Source organism: Petromyzon marinus, chromosome 4 (genome assembly GCF_048934315.1).
Source record: "Petromyzon marinus isolate PM22_M1 ecotype Great Lakes invasive population chromosome 4, UKy_Petmar_22M1.pri1.0, whole genome shotgun sequence".
Classification (NCBI taxonomy): Eukaryota; Metazoa; Chordata; class Hyperoartia; order Petromyzontiformes; family Petromyzontidae; genus Petromyzon; species Petromyzon marinus.
The window spans coordinates 13,274,657-13,297,902 of NC_133670.1; the positions used below are offsets into that span (position 1 = coordinate 13,274,657).

General features: G+C 43.7%; 1 protein-coding gene across 6 annotated transcripts in view; it reads left to right on the plus strand.

Annotated features, from left to right (window-relative positions):
• The window catches only part of LOC116938675 (protein TANC1-like), a 119,074-nt gene that overhangs the window by 75,310 nt on the left and 20,518 nt on the right, over positions 1-23,246 (plus strand). For 5 of the 6 annotated variants that reach the window (XM_032946137.2, XM_032946139.2, XM_032946141.2 and 2 more), the window contains 9 exons: positions 1,634-1,800; positions 3,899-4,180; positions 5,094-5,554; positions 9,299-9,407; positions 10,703-10,825; positions 12,195-12,296; positions 13,138-13,272; positions 15,104-15,289; positions 18,062-18,158. In XM_032946137.2, the coding sequence (XP_032802028.2) occupies positions 1,634-1,800; positions 3,899-4,180; positions 5,094-5,554; positions 9,299-9,407; positions 10,703-10,825; positions 12,195-12,296; positions 13,138-13,272; positions 15,104-15,289; positions 18,062-18,158 (1,662 nt within the window). The remainder of the gene's footprint in view (positions 1-1,633; positions 1,801-3,898; positions 4,181-5,093; positions 5,555-9,298; positions 9,408-10,702; positions 10,826-12,194; positions 12,297-13,137; positions 13,273-15,103; positions 15,290-18,061; positions 18,159-23,246) is intronic. The other variant, XM_032946138.2, reaches the window with a different exon arrangement.

Here is a 23,246-nt window from a genome sequence, read left to right on the forward strand (position 1 = left end):
TCAGCCCGGGAACGGGAAATAACAGTTGGGACATCGCCACCCTGGGAGGTCCCGTATTCTGTGTGGCTTAGACATGTGATGGGTTTGGGGCTCCAAAACTGCCAAGATGATGTTTTATGGAGAAAGGCAGAATTTTTGTTTAGCTGAAATGGGCTTTCTCCCTGTACAAGTACCAATCTGGATCATAGTCAGGACTCCTGCCCTTCCACAATACAGAATTAGAACGCCCGTGATAATTTGTTGTTCTGCTCTAATCACACACTAATCTCACTGAGCTGCCACGTGCAAATGCTTAATGTGGATTTGCATAATTTATGCGAGGACACTTCCGGTTTGTTGTCCTGGCTCTGAAAAGCCCGGCTGCGAGACTTAATTCTGTACTTAGTATTCCAAGCCAGTGTGCGAGAGATAATTCTTCTTCAGGCTGCAGGCTGCGTGTGGCTTCCGCGGTGCTTTTACGGGTTAGCGTTATAGGACCGTTGCCTAGCAGCCCGTGACAGGGTTAGGGGGGGGATGTCTCGTGGTGATTCGAGGTTGTTATGGTAAAAGTTGGTGATAAAGGCCCGACGCCATCCTTGACACCAATGCTGACCCCCCTCACCCCCTGGCATACCTCTTGGCCCAAGGCAGGGAGAAGGAAAATATGCTGAACGTTTATATGTGTTGCTTCGTGGGTTCTTTTAAAGCAAATATTCCGCTCGGTGATCCTTCGATGGTTGTATAGAATTGCAGAGGTATTCAAGAGTACAGTAGAGTATTGTGTTCATAAACATTAAACTCAAAATAATATTTCCACTACCAGACAATCATTACTTAGAATGATTGTTGTTATTTTATGAATGATTTTTTTCATCGATTAAGCCACAAACTTTGTTATACATTCATAGTCTGCAGTCAAATCATTTTACTGTCGAGTTGTTTTTAGTCGTAAAAAAATGCCATTGAATAATAATGAAATACACCAATGAGAATTTTAACGATGTCATAATGTAATGAATTAAATAAAACAGCAACCATGATTAATAATGCCAATTAATATTTAATTGGTAAATAAAGCCATATCCATAAGTTGAGGTACAAATCACATTTTTTTACTTTTCCAGATGAGATGCCCAAAGCCCTGGGTGCAAGTGAACGATGCTAAAGAGGCCTTAAACCGGTGTCCCCTGATTCTGTTGCTTGTTGATTTCCCCCGAGAGGTGTTGGCGTAGTTTCTTAGGTCATTTTGCAGCTCCGCAGATAGCTGAGGAGAAGAGTGAGTAACACTCAAGAGACGTTCAAATGTAATTTTGATTCGTTTATGAAAGACACGTGATCTATCGTGGAGCATCACGGTGAATCGCGAGGCACCAAGGCCCACAACCAAGGTTTCTGTCATTTGATCGGGATGCAATTAATTTAAACAAACAACGAACATTTAATTTGCTACGTCTCCATTTTATGTAAGGTGCCTGGAGCGATTAATCACACATGTGAATGTGAGAAACGATTTTGTAGCCGTGTTTTACTTGGCTCTCTTCCCTCCTTAACGCCGCCTCAGGACAAAGTGAACGGGGGTGGACAGGAAGCGACGGGGGAGCTCGGTGATACTCGGGCACTCACGTGTCATGACTATGCCCGCTGGTGATTACAGAGAGGAGAATCCCGGAGGAAAACTTCATAATCCTGATCGACGGCCTGAACGAAGCAGAGTTCCACAAGCCCGACTATGGAGACACCATCACCTCCTTCCTTGCCAAGATGCTGCCGCGGTTCCCGGTCTGGCTCAAGCTGGTGGTGACGGTGCGCTCCAAGCTGCAGGTCAGGGGGCACGCGGTCAGGGGGTGCGTGGAACGGGAGCCATCACGACGGGAAGGCTCAAGACGCACCGAGACATGTCGTGCTGTTTTGGTTTTCTCAGAGATAGTCCAGCGCTCACTCGGGCAATGTGACCTAATCCTGTAAACAAATATTGGTGAAAATGTTGAATTCACTGCAGAAATGTAAACAGGATTTTTTTCCCTATCAACGGGAAAAAAAAAGATCTTGATGATTCATTCAACTTGCATTCAGGATATTAAGCAATGCAATATAAGCTTTCGATTAAAAAGTGAAAATATCACAAAGTACTGTTAAAACAAATATGTTTATCTGGTATTTATTTGTGATTGGAATGACCTGTTTTATCAGATAGGAATGTGTTGGCTGCGGTGTGGACGTTAGGAATAGAGGCATAGAACGCCTCGGTGCTAATTCACACGGCGCTCAAGCCTTGTGGGAAGTTATTATTAGGCTACAGATATACACTTTGGCTGCTGTTATTCTTGGAAAAGCATTCATAAATGCAAAGTGCATATTTTTCCATCTAAATTTGGTTGCAGATGTTCTGTTAATAGCAGTCTGGTGTGGTGTTTTTCTCCACTTATTTTCGAACGATAGCCTTTAAAATAATGGTAACTAAAAAAATGTGTATAAAACATTTGCGAGTTTGAAATTTTAGGAGCATTTTAATTACATTTGTGTGTACGTATGCAATGGCGGAGCCAGGATTTTCAGGTAGGGGGGGCAACCCCTCCAGCAATGAAAAATTATAGAGGAGTTGTTAGTAAGTAAGAAATTGTCCCTTGCTCTTTATTCGACGCATGTGCGGCGATGGCGCAGCCATCGATCGAAAGTCGAATTCGAACCGCGTTGTGTGATCGGCATCGCGCTCGCTGAAGGTGAATGCCTTCAGGGAAGTCGTGTACTGTATACGCAACTGCGCACAATTTTGAGTCACTTATAACTGCTTTGCCGTTACTTATTGCCAATTATGGACTCAGACTATTGTCCTATCATCTCATAGAGTCCCTGGCACATAATATGCTACACAGTGGCAGTGGGGGTCGCAAAATGCCGATTGATTACTAATAAACCCCAATGATCTGATCGAAATTAGGGATTTCGATTGGATCATTGGGGGGGCACGTGCCACCCCACCCACTGGCTCCGCCAGTGTACGTATGACTTTATTACATCGGATGAAATGATTCCATGTCATGTTGCTGGCTAATCAGTTTCTTTCAAATTCTGTAGGCAGATAAAACTATTTATAAAATGTAGCCCAAGTAATGCGGTTATTTTTAAAGCTATCATAGTGTGGAACTAGAGCAATGTGTTAATTAAGTGGCAGACACCCCATCTGAATTGAGAAGCGGTCACAGATGACAGATACAAAAAATGTATGGTTACTTTTTCACATTCTAACGACTAGAAATTAGTTTTACACCATTATTTTATGTTCTGCAATCAAATACTTTTTAGCTTCACGTTTAAAGTTTATGTTTTACTTAATGTTTTCAGCAAACCATAATGAGTAGTCGCTGCAGTCTAAAGGGCCTGACTCTTGACTGGAGTTTATCCTATTTTTTGTTTTACTTGCTGTGCTTTGTTGGCTTCCACCGACAGTGATTTGTCTCCATGAGTTCAACGTGGGAAAGGCTGCTCTCCAAACTGGTCCAGTCAGCTGCCGTTAGAGACACCGCTTAGCAGCGCAAATGAGTGCCCTCTACCTAAAGCGTGATTAATCTCCCCTTGAAGTGGGATGGCGAGCTACTCTGTAAAACCTTCCCTCCGTATAATAGCACTTCCTTTCAAGGTGACCTTCATTTACATGGCCAGCATTTGGCAGAGCATTTGTAAATTCATAGGGCTCCTTGTTGTAGACGTAATGAAGAATTGGGAGCATTCGCACCAATTAAACATTACATTATGATGGCATGTACCTATCCACTTGCCTGATATTGCACACTCCCTTCGTCGCGCTGCGAATTCTAATTACTGTTCACCCACCTCCTTTGCCTTTCTCGTGTTATTCCTCCCTCCTTCCACTCATCGCCACCTCTTTTTTATTGACCCATCCCTCCTCCTTTATCTTCAGGCCATTGTGGAAGCTTTTCCATTCCACACAGTATCCCTGGATGGCTTTGGGGAGCGGGAGGAGATTTCTGCAGACCTGCAGGCCTATGTGTCGTCACGCGTTCAGAGCAGCTGTGAGATCCAGCAGAACGTGTCTCTAGGCACGGGGCGTCTGGACACCATCGCTCTGGGCCGCCTCGGGGGTCACCTGTGCTCGCTCAGCCGTGGCTCCTTCCTCTACCTCCGCCTCACCCTCGACCTCATCGAGTGGGGTCACCTCGTGCTCAAGAGCTCCAGCTACAAGGTCGGTTGCAGGGTCACCTGATGGGTTAACTTTTGGCCATGCTGACGCTTCACCGGGCATGTAGTGATCCGCCTCCCCCCACCTCCCCAACTCGTCGTGAGCAAATGATTGTGATTCCGTTCAAGAATCAATACAATTTTTTATGTTGTGATGAATGAGGTGGCCTTTAGAGGCTGCAAGGCCCACGTGAAAGATTTATACAGAACATATCTGAATCTAACATCGGGTATTCTCGCACGCACGATGCTCTGCGTGAGAGCCTAATGGTTGATTTTCGTGTTATGCCTATATTTGGCTACTTTTGAGAATACACTTGTTTTAGTATCCAGCTATATCTTAATTTATTACCACGTGAGAGAAATTTGAGATACTTTGGTTAAATGCAGTTGCAAAAATAGATACAGAAGAAAGAAAATACAGGACAGTGAAAAAACATGTATATAAAATGCCAAAAAATAAACCCTTATTCAAGGCAACTATGAATAAATATGCCTTTCCTATAATCCAATGAATAACTATGATAAAGAGCTTACATTGAGAAATAATAATAATGTTAAATTTTTAATTTAATCATTTCAGGAGGCAGTACAGCAAATAATCACGGGCTCTGCATGTTGGTTTTCTCTGGGCGTTTGAGTAAATATAAATGGCAAGCTTAGTATGAAACATCTCAGACAGCTACGTACCTGAGGGAAATATAACAGGTGGACGAGAGAACAAAAACTACTCATCAATAAATCAACTTAAATAGAAATAGGAAAGATTTTGGTGACAACGAGTATATTTAAGCATCCAGCGATTTGCACGCTTGATGATAGCGGAGCTTGCTGCCGTTGCTGCTGCTGCTGCTTCCGCTGTTGCTCTTGCTTTTGCTGCTGATGTTGCTGATGCTTCTGCCACCATCGTCGCGCAGGTGGTGCCCGTGTCACTGGCCGAGCTCTACCTGCTGCAGTGCAACATGCGCTTCCCCACGACGTCCGCCTTCGAGCGTGTGCTGCCGCTGCTCAATGTGGCGCTGGCCTCACTGCACCCGCTCACGGACGAGCAGGCATTCCGCGCCGTGGCGGCTGGTTGGGTGGCGCCGCGTGCGACGGCGGTGTCGGCGTCGTCGGGCAGGTCGCGAAGGGCTGGCAGCGAGTTGGACGAGGTGACGCCGGCTGATGAACGCCGGCAGGACGAGCAGCAGGCGGCGGCGGTGGCAGGGATGGCGCCACCGCTCTCCTGGGAGGATTTCCAGGCGCGGATGGAGATGCTGTCGGCGTTCCTGGTGCGTCGGCGCGACGGCACGCGCATGTTCTGTCACCCGTCCTTCCGGGAGTGGCTCACCTGGAGGACGGGGGAGGGGCAGAGCACCAAGTTTCTTTGTGACCCGAGGTAAGCAATGAAACAGTCGAGTACGATCGTCACATTGTATCTTGGAGGTGGCCACCTATGAAAAGCAGGCTTATCGTGAGCTGTTGGGTCTTTCAGTAAAGTCACGTAGATAGATTCAAAGAAAATAGGAACAGCGGTCGTATTCAGGAAGACGACTGCTTGTGTTTTGCGATCGAAACTTCGTAGTTTTTTGTTCTTTTCTTTGAATCTATCTACGTGACTTTACCAAATGACCCAAGAATATGAATTTCTGCAGTCACGAAAGCTTAAGTCAGGATTTATCGTAATTACTGTACTAAAGTCTACTTTTAAAATGTAGGGGGTTGGGAGGGGGAATTTTCTCTTTTCCTGTGATACAAAGGGTTAAAGCATTCCTCAGGGCATTACTATTTGGATTTGTGTTTGCCATTGTAAATGGCTTGTGTTTTACTAGAGATTTGAGTGCAAAAACTTTTGTGATTAACTGCAGCTCGGTGATAAATTGAATGAACAAGGGAGTGATTTTTCACTGCTTGTCAAATGCAAATCAAAAGTTTGGCAGGAAGTGCTTTTGAAGTTTTTCCAAAATAATATTTGATTGCCAGTAGAGCATGAGCATTTTCCCTTCTCATGACTGATTGCCAAGCTCCAGACTTGTACTAGCAGGAAACGCAGGATTAGGCCGGTGCTCTTCTGCGTTCACTCGGGAACCTTTCCTATCACATGCTGTGCTGTTGTCCATGGTTAGGCTCCTTTTAATGTGGGGAACAAAGGGTCTGTTTCGATCAAGTTATGCAAGTAACTGCATTGCCAGTGGTTTCCTGACATGTGACCAAACAACAAATTACTGAAAGGATATAAAAAAACCTCATCACTGTTAAGCGTTGACAATGATGATGGCGGTGGCGGCAGCAGTGAGGGTCTTTGCACATTTTTATTGTTTGGACAAATGTCATTGGCTCAAACAGGCAAATTAAAGATTCCTGCATCGGCTTATGTTTCCTTACAAAGGCGAGTGGGACAGACAGGCTTTAAATGTGTGTGTCTGTGAAAACAATCTTGAGGAGCAGAGGGACCCCTTCCCTGACCCCCCACTGCCACTCCCCCGAGGCAAAGCCTAATTTGGAGCTTCGCGCATCCTCTTTCATGTGCTCAGAAACAATTCTAGGCATGTGGATATCTGATGGCTGCGGTGAACTGACACCAGACAAACGCGGCCAACTCTAACGCGGATCTGGTTTGGCTTTGCAGTCAAAACACGCAGGAAGCCAGATGTACACTTTGCATACCAGCATGGATGACTATGGCCGATAAAGGACGAGGCTTTGCTCCTTTGGGCTCCCTCGTGCCTGCACGCTGCCGACTCGTGTGCACCTGTGATGAGAATTGTCCAATGCAATGTCCAATGCGAAGGCATGTTACCTTTTGAAGGGGTTCAAACATCACACGCGTTTACCGCAAAAGACCCACAACCAGGCAGATGGCCAGTGATGGGGACATGACATTTTTTTATCTGCTCATGGAGATTAAGTGCCAATGTATGAGGACACATGATATGCTAAATAATTAAAGTGCTCAAAGCCCAGTACTTTACCCTTTTCCCTATTGTAATTGTGGAGGATATTTGTTATAAGAAATCCCTTTGGCTTGTCTGTTGGCTTAGATGCCGGCCTCGATAGGCTTTTGTCTGTCATGCTGGTGACTTTTAACACATTGGCAGTTTACATAACTTTCAAGGTGGGTAGTTTCATTAAAAATATAAACACGGAGTTTGCAAATTCAAAACACAAATCTCTTCACATCTGATATATAAAAGAGTGAGTTATCTGTAATTAAACATTTCCTCTTTGATATAACTTTTTTTTTCATCGCCCTCAAAGCGTGCAGTGAATGCTGCAGTAGAATTAACTCCTAAGCTGGCGATGAGGCCAGAAAAATGGATTTGACTTTCAGAGCGAGGACATTAATGGTAAGACCATATTGTGTGGTATACGAGTGGGGGCCAATGGCTTTGCCCGAATGCAGCTTCACAGCTTTTACAGTTGCCAGCACCACACTGGCAGTCTCTTGGCCGCTGCGGTTGTGAAGTCTCCACCAATCCTTCCTTGACACTCGCAGGCGAGGGTCTCTGGCAAGCGGCACGCGTCTTTGTCTTCCCTTGTCATTTACACCCGCTCATGTATAATCTGGAGGTTGCCTCACAACCCCAGCTGAGTTAATTCTGAGTTGGACCAAGTGGCCCATTTAAGGGAAAGAGTTTTGTTTGTGTTTGGCGATCGATGGGCGAGTATACCCAACTTGCATGGCTTTTTTTGGGCGTCGCTAATTGGGCTGAAAATATAATTGCACGTTGGTAATTGCGTGCTCGCCGCCCGTAAAACTGTGTGCTCTTTGCTTTACTTCTGCAGTGCTGAACCAAAAAAGGAAATGTTGACGACTGTTACAAATGCTTTGTTTGTTTCTTTAAAAAAAAGAATGTGCCTGTGTGAGCATAATGCATTAAATCATTAATCGTCCTGTATAGTGCAGCTCCATCAGTTTATTTATTCTCTATTGTGCGGCATAAGCATTGCCAAGCTCCGGTATAGAGCGCACTCTGACGCTGAAGCACAAGACACAACGTGGTAAGCACATGCGTCCGAGTTGTTGCAATCGTGTTGAGAAGTTATTGAAGAGAAGTAGGCACACACAGACATACACACACGGCAAGATGAATTATGGAATTGTAATTGCTGGGCAATTAATGTTATTAAACTGCAAGAAAGAAGTCTTAAGTAGGTCGTATGCATAGAGCAGCACAGTTTGACTTGAGCCTGCCAACAATGTCAGACGCTGGCTATTATACGATATTGGAAACAGTGTAAGTGGGCTGGATGCTGAATCCTCTGAAAGTGGAAACACATGCTGTGATTAATGGTTCGTTGATAGCTGTAAAAAAAATTCCATCGGTTTTGGTGCCCGCCTCGTTAGATGTTGTAAAGTTCTGCTCGCTTAGTAAAAAGAAAAGCATGCCACTGATTACCTGCTCGAGTTATAACGGAGGTCTTGTTCAGATGTGTCTCTTGAAGTTTCACCTACTGCGTTGAGGTTAATTGCTGGAAATGTTACTTTTAATTGGACATCTGGAACACTTTAGTGAGGAAGGCGGTGTGAGCCGTTTATTATATAGGGGGGAGTGTATGTGTTGCTCGGTAAATAGCGTTAGGTCTCTTTTGAAGAACACTGGAACGTTTATCCCTAAATCTTAAATCTGAATTCCCAACTGCCTGCGCTATGCATTTATTTAAAGATTTGGAGGAAATTATGATCCTTCAGTATTATACTTTTTCAAATGCTCATTTGAAAAAAAAGGATATTAGGCTTGCTTTTGTAGCGACATGAAGGCACTGTACATAATTTTCTTCAAACCCATTCTTTACATTTTAAACAGAAAGACTTTTGGAAATGTGAGACACGGTTTACTTGGCGTTGATCCCATTTTCATTGATTTGCAGGTGTACACCCTGATGCTTGTGCTGTCAGTATTGAGATACACATCTATAAACTAAACCTAGAAATGAATGGAAAATCCACCCAGGGTCAGTCATGTGCATCAAAAAAGAATGACAAAAGGAAGCTGGTAGAGTGACAATCGGCACCTGACTTATACAACTGTTGGAATGGGTCTCTCCTTGTAGTTGGGGAATGTTGTTTGTGGGGGGGGGATGGGAGCGTATTGACTCTGGCGGAGCGGGTGATGACGGAGTGCGATGTGGGTTTGTGCAGGAGTGGACATGCGCTGCTGGCCTTCCTCTTCTCGCGCCAAGACAGCAAGCTGAACCGACAGCAGACCATCGAGCTGGGCCACCACATTCTGAAGGCACGCATCTACAAGGTGAAATGTCAATGGGCATTCACCCACGTGCCACGTGCACACACAGACAGAAGTTCCCTGTGTAGACGTGGCTGTTGGGGCAAGTGCTGTCGGTGATCACATATTAAGACCGGCATGGGACGTGATGGGGTGGTGTGGCATGACCAGAACCACGCCCGACCACCTTTGTCTCCCCAATTCTGATGTTTACACCCCACACCAGGTACTCATTTGAGTTCACCTCAGGGATACCCAGGGCCAGTTAAGATATTACTCTCGCAATACTATTAGGGTTATAATGCAGTGCATTAACCACTTTGCTACAACTCCCTCTGAAACACACCATGATGTCAGTCTACACCACTAAAAAGAGAATCCAATAACTAATTGAATGTTAGCAGAGATTTGGAAGTTTTTCCAAATTAATAAACGGCAACAAATGAGCGTTTCATTTGATCCACACATTTCCTTTTTCTGGCTATGGCCACATGGCAGTTTGATGCGAAATTTATTGTTTTTACCCCTCATCACCCAACAAGATTGTCTCGTTTACAAACATTATTTATACATGGCCAATATATGGATAAATGAAGACTTTCCGTGGCTGAATTAAGTGTTAATGTATGACCATGTTTTGCTCAAACTGCGTTGATCTGCATCAGGTCGTGAGCTCGAAAATCAAGTGCTGCAGTTGCCCACCACATTGTATTTTTATCGATTTTGCTCTGGTATTAATCTTATTTATTATGTTAAACATGGCCGACAAACATCATCTGTGTGTCACCATCATAATTGGGTGTCATCCTCATTTGATGCTGGTCTGTGGCCAAGAAGCCTTGAACACGACACGCCCAGCTTCAGGGGTGATATTTACACTTGGATTTATCCCACCACCTGCGCAGCTGCTCAGCTCACCACGCCTCTTCAATGCAGGCTTCCACATTTACGGTGCTCAAAGCAGAGCTATGGGAAGCTGTGATTAGGTGCAACACTTTGCATGAAAAGGATTCTTTGTAGATTGCCTTTGTTTTCTTTCTTGAATGTTAGAATCAAAACACGAGCCTGGAAAAGCCATCCAGTTTAAATAAACCCCTGAGTCTGTTGGGATTGCTATCAGCCGTTAAGTTTGAGTTTTAAGAAAACTTAAATCTTGCTGACTTTCCGGTGTTCACGTTATTATTCTGTGGCAGCAGCTGGATAACCATCGGGTTCTATCCCATGCAGGCCCCATCGGCGGTCGCATTCTCACACTGTGTGCAGCTGGGTGCAGCTGGGTACATTGCACTCACAGACATTTGTTTCTATGCTTTGCGCAGGGCTTAAGCAAGCGGCTGGGCGTGTCCTCATCAGTGCTGCAGGCGCTGTGGGTGGCGTTCAGCACGGACGGGCTCTCGACGGCGCTTGCCTCTTTGCGCAATCTGTACACACCCAATGTGAAGGTAATAGCTGCCATTGCCTGGCATCAGGGCCCCTGGGTTCAGTTGACGATCATAGCAGCTGTCGAAAGTATTTTATTATTGTGAGTAATTTGTTTACCCAACACAGCTTCACTGAGTCACATGATTCTTTCTTTGGAGGATCCTGCCATATTTTTGCAGTCGGGGATGATGTTTGCTACATTTAATAAGAATTTAGTAAATTGAGTCACTTGTGGGTAATTTGGTAAATTTGGACCGGGACACCTGCAACCACTTGTAAATAACATCCCGGATTTTTAATGTCCACTGAAGTAGCTGACAAGTATTGTTATGGTTAATACAACTGATTTATTAATTGGGGTGGCCGCTGGATTCGAACCATGCACCTGTGCAGCAAGCGGCAACTCGATAATACTGGGAGGTGTCGCCAATCCATATGACGGGCGTGACTTGAGGGGGGGGAAGATGAGGTTGCATTGCAGTGAGATTTCTATGAAATCTAGACAATATTTTTGGTGATACTCGGTTGACAGTGGTACACAAACACAAATAACTAAAATGTGCCATGAAGAAGGAACATTGCCCAAAAATGTAGGTTAGTATATATTTTTCAATTTTAGGCGTTGTTGTTGACCAATGTGAGTTTTTTTCATGATACCTAGAGATATTTTATGGCTGTCTTTTTGAGAAGCTGCAGGAAGTTTAATGAACAAATATTGTCTTTTCAAAATGTTTCTGGTGAATTGATTAAAAAAAACCTATGCTTGTATATAGACCAATTCTATGTGTTTTTGTGCAGAATAAGCAAAACGGGTTTAATTTTGAGAGATTCCCTTATTGAACCCAAGGTCAGACTTTTCAATATTTTGGATTTTGGTAAATAAAAAAATATATTTTATGAATGGGTTTTCAGTTGAACTCTAGAATCTCAGGTCAAAGGGCGATGATTTATCTTATCAGATCTCTTGGCAGCAGGACGTAGCTGTATAACCTGCTGCTGTTTGTACGGACTACCTCATTTTTTATAAATAAAAAAACAGGGGTTCCATAGTAACATTACCAAACTGTGAGTTAGGTAGCTGAATGCTTTCCCCCTAAAGGATGCAGTGGACTGACTGATCATTCATTGTGAAGACTTTTCCTGTGTGTGCTTTGGGCTGTATCTCACAACCTGGTTATTGCTGATATTTGTTCAGCAGGACTGCATTCTCTTCATACAAAAGCAAGGTGCTTTAATACTCTTTGATGGCAAGTGCGCCGAGAAAAATTGATTTTGTGGCTCCCCCATTCTTGGCCGCAAACAAAGCGTGTTTGTCGTGGCCCTTAAGTGACTTCTGGTACTTGTGTTTTGCGTGCTGGTTTGGTTTTCGTTGTACCCACCTCCGTGCAGGTCAGTCGGCTGTTGATCCAGGCAGGCGCAGACGTGAACCACCGTACAGAGGCGCTGGGCAATGCACCCATCCTGTGCGTTTACTCGTACCTCGGTTATCAGGTGAGCAGCAGCGCCTGCAGAGGCGCAACGTATGGCATATCCAGCTTTGATCAGCTCTGCATTCAAAAGGCAGCCCATATGTTATCCGGCGATTTCTTCCCATTAAAATCTCCTCCTCGCTCAATCCTACTTGGAGTGCGTACAGTCTAATAATGTTATCTGCACTGAATCTCTGTTGTGCGTTATCACTGCCACAAGGCTATAGTTTTGCATTGTATGTGTTGTATATATAAGTGATTACAAACTGTTGTCGATGGGGAAAAAGGGAAGGCATGCATTTAACTTCTGTGAGAGCCACTCTCTGAACGGCACTGGAGAGTTGACCAATAATCATTCTCTGCTTGCTATCAACCTCATGGACCGAAACGCAAGCTCACGAGGAGGAAATATGAAGCTCAATTTATGTTATAATTCGCTGTGTCTACCTGACATTAAAGTTCAGGTTCAATCACAAAACATTCCATGAATCTGTGAAGTATGTTCATTACTCCCAAAAAATAAAAAAAATTCTCCAATTAGTTTTTTTTACCTCTTTTGGAAATGGATGATAGTATTGAAAACCCTGTTTTGAAAATTGGGAGAGCCTGCTGGGAGCTTATGGATAATAAATGCACGGTAACTTCACATTAGTCTCATTTTATGCAAATGTCTATGAATACATTTACAAATATAAAATCTTACATTAGTATGAAAGCCTGAAGCATATATTGGGCATGCATCCCCACTCCAAAAGAGGCATATCTACATTAGGTATTGAGCAGCACACTGCTGCGGCACATGCGTGCCGGATGAAAACGTGGCCGGATGACGAGCCAAGTAATTTACTGTTCATCTGTCGCAGGATATGGAGAGCGTTCTCCTGGAGATGGGCGCCGACCCCAACCTGGCTTCGGAAAGTGGAATGTCTGCGCTCTGTTACGCTGCTTCCAGCGGACACCTGGGCATCGTCAGAATGCTCACGAGGAAAGGAGCCAAGGTGAGGGGACGGCACATGCGCGTAATTGCGAACAGTACTCTGCGTGGTCCTGGCTAGTTATCGTAGCGCATGATATACGGTAATGTGCATTGCCCTTTAATTTTCCTCAGTGAGATTTTATCAGGAATTCAGGCCATTTGTGTGATAAAACATTCATTAAACCTTGTGGCGGTATATATTGCATTGTGCATGGTTTGTGTTTACGTGGAAATTATGAGGACCTTTCACGCATTTGTTTGGATCGGTTGTTTTTAGAAACAAGGGCATATCATCATCATTAGACCTCCTTTGCCAGTACCAAAATGTAATAATAGGGTTTTTTCACCTTTTTTCTGGCAACAAAACTGAAACCTTTTTACAAGGATTCATGTCTGCATTAACCACAATACCTGCAGTCAAAATGTAAAAAAAAATACTATGATAATATATGCATTGTCCTTGAAACTGATTAGTCCACACCAAGGGATGGTTTTCTTTTGAGCCTCGACCCAATTGGTCGAGCACCAATTAGTACAGCACAGTTTAATTTCGTGGACATGAAACGCTTCATTCCCCTTGTGATTAAATTCATTTATATTGTGGTCATTCCGTTTAATCACGGGGTCCCCAACCCCCGGGCCGCGGACCGGTACCGGTCCGTGGCCTGTTAGGAACCGGGCCGCACAGCGGTGGGCGAGTGAGCGAAGCTTCATCTGTATTTACAGCCGCTCCCCATCGCTCGCATTACCGTCTGAGCTCTGCCTCCTGTCAGATCAGCCGCGGCATTCGATTCTCATAGGAGCACGAACCTTACTGTAAACTGCGCATGTGAGGGATCTAGGTTGCACGCTCCTTATGAGAAGTCAGAATCCGACACTTATTTTAGTCTGCGCGTGGCCAGCCCATTATTTTATTTACCACTTCCGTCCGCGCCTCTTTCCCGCACTGCGCACTTGTCACAGTTTTGGTAAGCCCAGAAGCTAACCCTAGACAAAATGAGTTAAAATCAAACGTCGCTGGAGAGCTTCTTTGAAAAGGGGGAAAGACCCAATGGTGAACCTCCCCCCCGGTCCGTGAAAAAATTGTCTTCCACGAAACCGGTCCCTGGTGCCAAAAAGTTTGGAGGACCGCTGCGTTAAATGACAGTGTTTGATGTGCCATTGCGTTGAACATAGCGCCTCTAGTGGGTACAAGGCTCACATGAACCAACCACGTACAACGTACAGTAAGTAAAGCCTCGTTATTTCGGTATTTGATCGCCATGAGCCGAATTTCTGTACCGAATGGTCCAATTTTGGCATACACGTGGAGCGATGGCACGCGCCACGACCAAACCAATGACTCAGTGTGGTGGCGGCGCACGTGGTGAGCGTTCGTGCAGAGCCGTCGTTGCTTTGGACTTTACCTTGTTTATGCACTCTGTGCAAGCCAACCCTCTCGAAAATGTCATCTACACCCACATCAAGAAGTAATAGAAAGGGACTGAAGTATAAGTCCCTTAGTCTGCGAGACAAATCCAAAGTTTTGGATTGAATTGATGCAGGTGTGTCAATGCGTATGGTGTGTGAAGAGTTTGGAACACAAATTTGGGAGAAAAAATTTGGGGCAGGAGGCACTGGGGAGTACCATTGTATATAATTCGAAACATTAGATAATTCTGCTAGGCCATATGTGTCGAATTAACAAGGGTTTACTGTATTCGAACTGAAAACAATCGATTCCTGCACACACGACTTGATAGATGTGTAGTGATCATAATATTTCATTGTGTTCATTAATGATACGATATAAGATAAATGTAAAAAATTGCAGTGACAAGTTGAGCTTCTGAATTGCGTCGTCGTCATTGTAGGTCGACCACGTGGACCGAGCAGGGCAGTGCGCGCTGGTGCACGCTGGGCTCCGGGGACACCTGGACATCATGATCCACCTGCTGCAGGCCGAGTGGACGCTCACCGGGCGCCAGCCGGGCCCCGTGCAACGATACCAGGCGGTGCAGCAGGCGCTCACCGCTACCGCTAGCAGTGGCCACGTGGAGGTGAGAGCGCGTGCGTGCGTGCGTGCACGGGTGACGGGATGGCCCCGTAGTACGAGTCAGGTGATCTGAAGTGCTCTCTTCTGCGAGGGTTGCTCCAGTTTGGGGCTCACTTAGAGCCAAATTCTCACCTCCCCGTGCACTTCGGGCACATTCTGTTTTAAATTAAAAGTGTATGCCAATCTGATATGTTCCGGATGTGAAACGTTTGGTGAAAGTTTCTTGCTGGAGGAGGTCACAATGTGCGGTGGACTTCAAATGAGAAGCATTGTCTCAAAAATTGTCTTGGTGTTGATGATACAAGAAGACACCTTTTTGAGTAAACTGAATGAATATTCTTGATTCCTTCAGGTAAAGTCTGTGTTATAAACAGATATTCCTTGAGGTAACCATGCTCCAGCCCCAGCTTTAAAAGGTGACAACTTTCTTCCCACGGTTAAATGTAAATAACACGTCAATATTTTTATAACTTCATTCAGTTTAAAATTTTAATATAAAGCTTTCATGACTGCAGGGATTCATATTATTGGATCTTTCGGTAAAGTCACGTAGAAGGGAAACAATAAAATGATAAAAATATAAAAATTAAATTCTCACGACGTTTCGACTGCAACACAAGCAATCATCATCAGGTGCGATCACCACACTTGATGATGATTACCTTTTAAAGCTCGGGCTGGAGCATGGTTACCTCAAGAAATATCTGTTTATAACACAAATGATTCATCGCAAATTTCCAAACCAAAGCCCTCTTATCATTTTCCCCACTGTAACTAGAAAAATCATGACAAGTTATCTTTCATATTATTCTAGGAACATAAAATTAAATCAAGAATTGCTTGGCAGCACAATCATATCATCACTCAAATACTGATAAGGCAGCACTTCCCTTGAGATTAACACACAGTTTTTATATTTTTGTCAGCTCTGAAAGATGCCGATTAAACAAAAAAGAAATACTGCCGCAAACTTTTAGCAGCATCAGCACTGGTGGAAGCCCGAGAGATGCGCAGAAGTGATGAGTTTGGTGCCTCACAGCACTCGGACTGCGTTCTGAGTCTGACCACGAACACAGTTACCTGGCAAGCACGTGCAGCGTGCGGTTCAGCGTGCGGTTCAGCGTGCGGTGCAGCGTTGTTTTTGTTTGCCTTTGTCCCCAAAGGAAGGTCCGTGCCCAAATTTGAGGTCAGTGGAAGGACCTCTTATTATTCACTGGCTTGGAGAGATGAGCTTGGATAGTTGGCTCGTTTTCATCAGGGTGTGCAGCTTGAAAAAAACACTCGGAAATTTGATCGCAATCATTCGCGTATTTTTTTTCCACGATATTGTAATGTTTTTAGCGAAAATACCGCATGTAATGAGCACTGTTTTTCCTTCTCTGTTGGCACAAATGTTTACATTAGGCTTTGAAGTTTCCTTCGCGCCCACAAGTGATGTTTTTTTCCCTCCCATTTCCAATACCGTTTCCAGACGGGATTTCCTGTAGATTTCACATCTCATAAATAGACCATTGCAGTTTCTCTTCCCTCTGCAGTAGGTCACGGCAGAAAAATAATGCTCGGTAATAACGGCCGCTGCTGGATTCTGAATGCGGTTCAAGAATCACATCCACGGTGTAAACGGGATGTGTCAAGACACCGATCAACGTGTGTTTGATTTCACGATTTCAGTGTTTATCACCAGCCCAAATGTTGAATTAAAAGTGTTAATTGCTATTTCCATACACATTTATTTATACTCTGCCACCATTTATTTGAGGTTTATCCACTTCTCTAACAGTGATAGCCTAGACAGTTGCTTCGTGGCCTGTGGTCCATTTGAGGGTATAGCATTACGAGATTCATGATCCGTGTACTCATCACTTTAGCTCTATTCTCAGCTACAGTGTGACAGGCTATACAAGCAAAACAACACATTATTACCACCTTGCATATTTTGGATGTGGCTTCTTAAACTGCAGTGCTCGTGACACGGCACAGAGTTCCGTGTTGACCAAAAGTAAGGTGTGCATGCAACATGCAACGGCCCCATTTGTATTTGAATGGAGACGATGCAACAGAAAGATTGACTGCATAGGGTCTGAGAATTAATTTGTTTATCACGCATAGTGAGTGAAGGACCATTGCTCAAAACGTGTGACCTCTTGCGACAGCATTCGCATAAACTGTTATTTCAGCCATACACCGTAGTCTCGAGTGATTTGTTTGATCCATGTATCATGGGGGGGTCAACCACAGGGGCGGCACCATTCCTTTGAGGGTCGCAGTTCTCACTTCAAACGTCAACCGCCAACTGAAGTCTGCAATTTTTTGGACTTTGCGTGTCAAGACGGGGCGATGTGTCCACAGTGTGACAGCCGTCTTCCTCAAACTAAGCTCTCAATCACTAGGAGACAGGTTGCAGATGCAATGGTGATATTTCTGATGAAGTCGAACCATCAGATGCCAAGAAAAAGGGGTCTTTGGCATCGAATGTGGAATGACTGCAGCCAATCCAAATCAGCTTGAAGCAATGTCCAGGCCTCTGCACCATACAACAAAACTGACAAAACACAGCACTGGTGGACTCTCAATTTGGTTCACAGATTTAAAGACTTAAACGTTTCTGGGACCAAGTAAGAAATGAGTTTGATAAATCAACACAGGTGGTCTGTATAGAAGTGACTGAGTTTCAGGTACATGGCCACTTCTGGTCGCCCTTAAAGGTGTGCCCTCCCATGCTTGTGTTGAAGGTGTGCTCTGTCGGCTGCTACTTCTGCTGCTGCTGTGTTGTCAGGTGGTGAGCTACCTGCTGGACATGCTGCCAGATTGGGACGTGGAAGATCTGGGCCGGCCCCACATTGACAGCTTTGACACCCTCTGGGGAGAGACAGGTGCGTCCCCTTGCTGTCGCCAGCCGCTAACACCGCACATATTTGGCGTCAAAGCCACACCTCGACGAGAATGCTGGGTCATGTAGCACTGTGTGGACTGCAAACTCCTTATAACAAAATATACTCGTTCAAATGAGCATGATGCTAAGATCGTCTCTGGTTACAGCTCAGCTTCTGAGCCAGTGGTGGAAATAACACATTGCTATGACAGAGGCCCTTTTGCTACATAGGACAACCACTGCGGGCATCTCGCAGAATATTGGTACTATTTTATTGACTCCAATAGGATGATGGGCCAAGTTGACCCTTTTCCTGATCAGGATTTAATTTTTGATTTCCACATATTTTGAGCTCTCTAACAACAACACTGGTTACTAATTATTTTGGTTTCAGCCCTTTTGTCAGTTCACTTCTGAATGAAGGCCTCTGCATGCCATGTTGATTGGTCATGGGGGGTTTTGACCATATAAAAATCTCATGGAATGTGATTATAAAGCTACAAGTAAGCAGCATTGCAGTCATAATTGTGCAAGGAATGGCATTCATTTTTGAGCATCCCACTCATTGAAGAAGGACCAAGCGGTCAATATGGGTGCTGGCATGTGGATGCTGTCTGTTCCTTATTCGTTGTTTTTGTGAACCCGTGGGATCTGCTTGGATGACTGACCTATCATCTCCTTAGTCATTAACGGCTCTCCATTATGATGCAGATACGTATGGGATGTGTGAGTTTTTTATTGTAATTTTGAGAAATAAATCTTGTTGAATAAAAATGTGCGAAGGTCATTGCTGCTCTCAAAACCATATTCTAAAGTTTCCTACTGTCAAAGACTTGGGTTTTCCTATAGCTTGGCTTACTTAGCAGTTAATGTGTCATAATCATGCCTTACAAGTGCATGTTGTGTGACCTTCCTTCTAGTGTTTCCGTAGACACGTGTGTAGAGTATCGCACCTGTGTGCAGCAGTGCCTACGATGTAGCTAACGTTACGTCCATTAGGCACTGTGGTGCTGTAAAAGGAAATAGGAGCTGGATATAATTGTGGCAAGGTGACATCATAAAATACCTCAATGTGGATGGGTGCAAGTTGCCCTGTGTAGCGCCCATTCTGTTTAGACTCCGCCCTTCGGAATCAGACTGCAGTAGCAGTGTGTGTCCTGCTACACTCTCAGGTGAGATTACTCCGCTGCTTTACTGTCACGAGTATGCTCTTTGTGCTCGGCACTGCATTGTAAAAGACTTTTTATCTGCCCAGCTGATGACAGCTGTTCTCATCCCATTACCCCCAAAGGCCAATTGCATAATGGGGTCAGGTTTGTATTGTGCCCCCTTGTAATACGATATCTGTGAGAATGGTGGCCCGAGTCAACACCTCAGGCTCTTCTGGTATAATTTTCGTGTAAAATCAATTTATATTTGTTATACAATATTTGTATTTCACAAAGGTTACTAGACTTGTTAGCATTTATAATTAATCACAAATTGGCTCTTTTGCCAAATAGTCCATTGGCATTCAAGAACTATCCCAAAGGCATATTGCCATTGGCATGGGAATGGCCAGCAAAATTAAAGCTCTCTTTTTTGTTTAAACATCACGTGTTGCTGAGAAGACTTGCTGTAATGTGCGACTATCGCGATGTTGATCTTCTTACTCCGATTTATTGGAGTAACAAAAAAATTGGCTTCGGATGAGCCGTGGATCTTTATCTCTATCAGCGCCAAGGGTGGAGTTTTGAGGAAGACTGCAGGTTTGGCCGAGTAAGCACGATGCAGATGCCACGCCAGCATCGAGCAGCTGTAGCGAGCCAGCCCCGGGGCACGCGGCAAGAGGAGGTTTTGTGTGGGAATACCAATTTTTACATTCTTGGGCAGACAGCGGCGAATCTAATTAGCAGAGAGCTGCGGAAGGGTTTCACCGGTTCCTGCCGCGGCCGCCCGCAGGCATATCACACGATAGACACCTGCAGCCAAGCAGCGATCACATCTTTATCCTTCACACGGATCCTGGCCCGCAGCGATGCGTTGGGGCTCGTCTTATCTTCTGTTGCACATCCCGTAAGTGGCAGGGGACGTCTTTTAAGCGATCGGTATGGCGTTGGGCGGATCTTCCTTGTCCGCGTTGGGACAAAATGGTTTGGAGAAATAGCAAGCATTCCCTCGTGTGTAATCCTTTCATCTCAGAGAACACGATGGGAAAAGTAAAAATAAGAAAATCATTGAAGGGAATAGCTGAGCTCGGATGTGGGTATAACATCTCTGAATCTGCTGCCATTGCTTTCACTGTGAGAGTGAACTTGGAGGTATACGATGATGTACGACTTGTTCAACCAGTAAAGCTACACCTCATCTTGTTTGTACCGTCCCTGGCAGTTATGCTTAAATAGTTAATGCAGCTCCCAGAGTGTGCTTTCCGTTCATAAAATCGTATAAACAATTCCATCTTATGCAATACAAACAGCTTGCAACTAGCATTTATTTCCACACGTGATATAACCTGTATTTGTTCTTTTTTGCTGAGATTATGATAGGCTTTTGGGCAATACACACAAATTTACCCCTTCTGATTCTATAAATCATCACATTACATTTTAGATTTGTTTAATCTAAAATCTATATTTGTAAAATCTAAAATGTGTTGTTTATCGTGTGCCGTCTTTTTTATTCCGTCTCGTTTGATCCATTGGCCTCAATGTAACATTTTAATATAAATTACGCATTGAAGATGATTCATTCTTACATAATTCAATGCATGTATTGTGAGTTTAAGAATTAAGCGTAAATTTTGGTCAATGGTTCCCGGAATTGTAACTTGCCTCATTAGGACACCTCATAGGGCAGAGGCACACATTGAGTGTTCAGCATTCATCTCCTGCTTAAGCCTCCTCCCCAAGTGGATGATAACAAAGGAATTCATGCACAATTACTACATATTTGTTCTCAAAATAACTATTATTTACCATTGTTTGTGTTTTTGCTCTTAAAATATTCCCACTTTTTGTGGTAATGTTTGATGCAAATATAAATATCAAAATGCATTTCCGAAAGGTCGGTGAAAATCAGCTGCAGATGTGTGATTGCACTACAATACATTCAGACCAAACTTAACATTCCATCTCATACAATGATTTAGCTCATTGAAGATTGCCATGGCTTGCATACTATGGTGATTGTCACATTCATTATGAAGCAATATCAGCTCAACACATCAATTATTGTACATGTGGAGGTTGTTTAATTAATAACTGGATCATTGTATGGTTCTTTCGGTAAAGTCACGCAGATAGAAAAATAATGATAAAAAATAAAAATAATATGATTTAAAAAATCACGACGTTTTGATCGCAGCACAAGTGGTCGTCATCAGCTCTGTTCCTGATGACAACCACTTGTGTTGTGTTGCGATCGAAACGTGATATTTTTCTTGGTTCTTTCAGTAAAGTCACGTAGAATGGAGATAAAATAATAAAAATAAAACATAATAAAATACAATTATCACGACGTTTCGGCCACAACACAGGTCGCCTTCTTCAGGTGAAGGAACAGAACTGTCGGGACGACAGCGCTTCAATGAACACTGCAAAAGCTTGGCAGCGTCTTTTAAGCTGGGTGGGAGGAGCAGAGCGCCTTGACAAAGGAGTTTACATATCAACAGAAGAATTTAGCATTGAAATAGCTGTGTTAAAGTGTTGGATTAGCTGGGTGTTAAAGTGAGAAATTAGCATGTAACTGGGAGATTAGCATGATGTTAATGTGAGGGATTAGCATGTAACTGGTCACGGAAGTAGCTATGTTAAAGTCAGAGTTTACATATCAACAGAGGCATTTAGTATATTGACGCTAAAGAACTGCAACTACCCAACTATCATTCAACAAGCTGATGTTAAAGAACTAAGTATAAACTACATCAATATAATAAATGTACTCAATATATTCTTCAATAAGTTGAGCTATTAACATAAACTGATATTATATAATATAATATCAATAAACTCAATATACTCTCCAATCAGCTGAGCTACTAACAATAAGTCGTTATACATTACAACTCTATGTTGAAAAAAGTGGCGGTTTCTTTTTGCTTTTCAACGTTAGCACCACGGAAAACGACGAGCTTTGTTCAGACGGACGAGTCCATCTATGCTCGGAACGGAGGAGGGGGTAGAGAGAGAAACAGCCACGATGCGCTGCTCTGTCCTGTGTTGCGTTACAACTATGCTATAAACTAGACTACTATACATTACAATGTTATACCTTCCAATCTAAACTACGTTATATAATATCGTATACACAGCCCAATGTAAGCTCTAACATTATGCATTATATTGATATGTCTCCAACTAACCTTTTTTTTTACATTACACGACTATACACCGTATTATACACTGCCATAGAGAAACCCCACCCTTTAATTATACAATGCGTTACTATACACTACCCCATACTTTAGACTATAAAATATTAGACTTGTAATATTACAGTGTATTATTCTACCAACCCTACTGTATACTACACTGCTGTTATACTATTTATTATTATACAACATGCTATAAACCATACCATTGACCGTCGTGTGAAAGGTATTAAGAGGCAGTGCCAGCGAATGGACTGCAGTCTGAAAGTCACCGTAAAATACAATCAATCAAGAACCGAAATGGTTTATAACGTCTTTCCAATGGTTACTAAGCCAGAATCCATCTTCCCGGTTGAAATTGTCTCTGTGTTCGTATATGTGGATGGCCTCATGAACGAATCTCTCATGGTAGCCGGATGGTTTGCAGAGAACCTCCGTCTTGGAGAAGTCAATGTCATGTGAGCCCACTGAATTATAACAGTGATCTGCCACGGCTGAGGTGTTCGTCCTACCGTGTTTCAAATCTGCTTTATGTTCACGGATGCAGTCCGAGATATGTCGTTTGGTTTCTCCAATGTAGCTGCTACCACAGAGGCAACTTAGTTTGTAGACGCCCGGGTACTGTATGTCTGGAACCACATCTTTTACAGATGGAACCAGATCACGGATTTTATGTACTCTGTTGAATTGGACCTGGATCTTGTGTTTATTCAGGATTTTGGAGATCTTTTTTGTGAC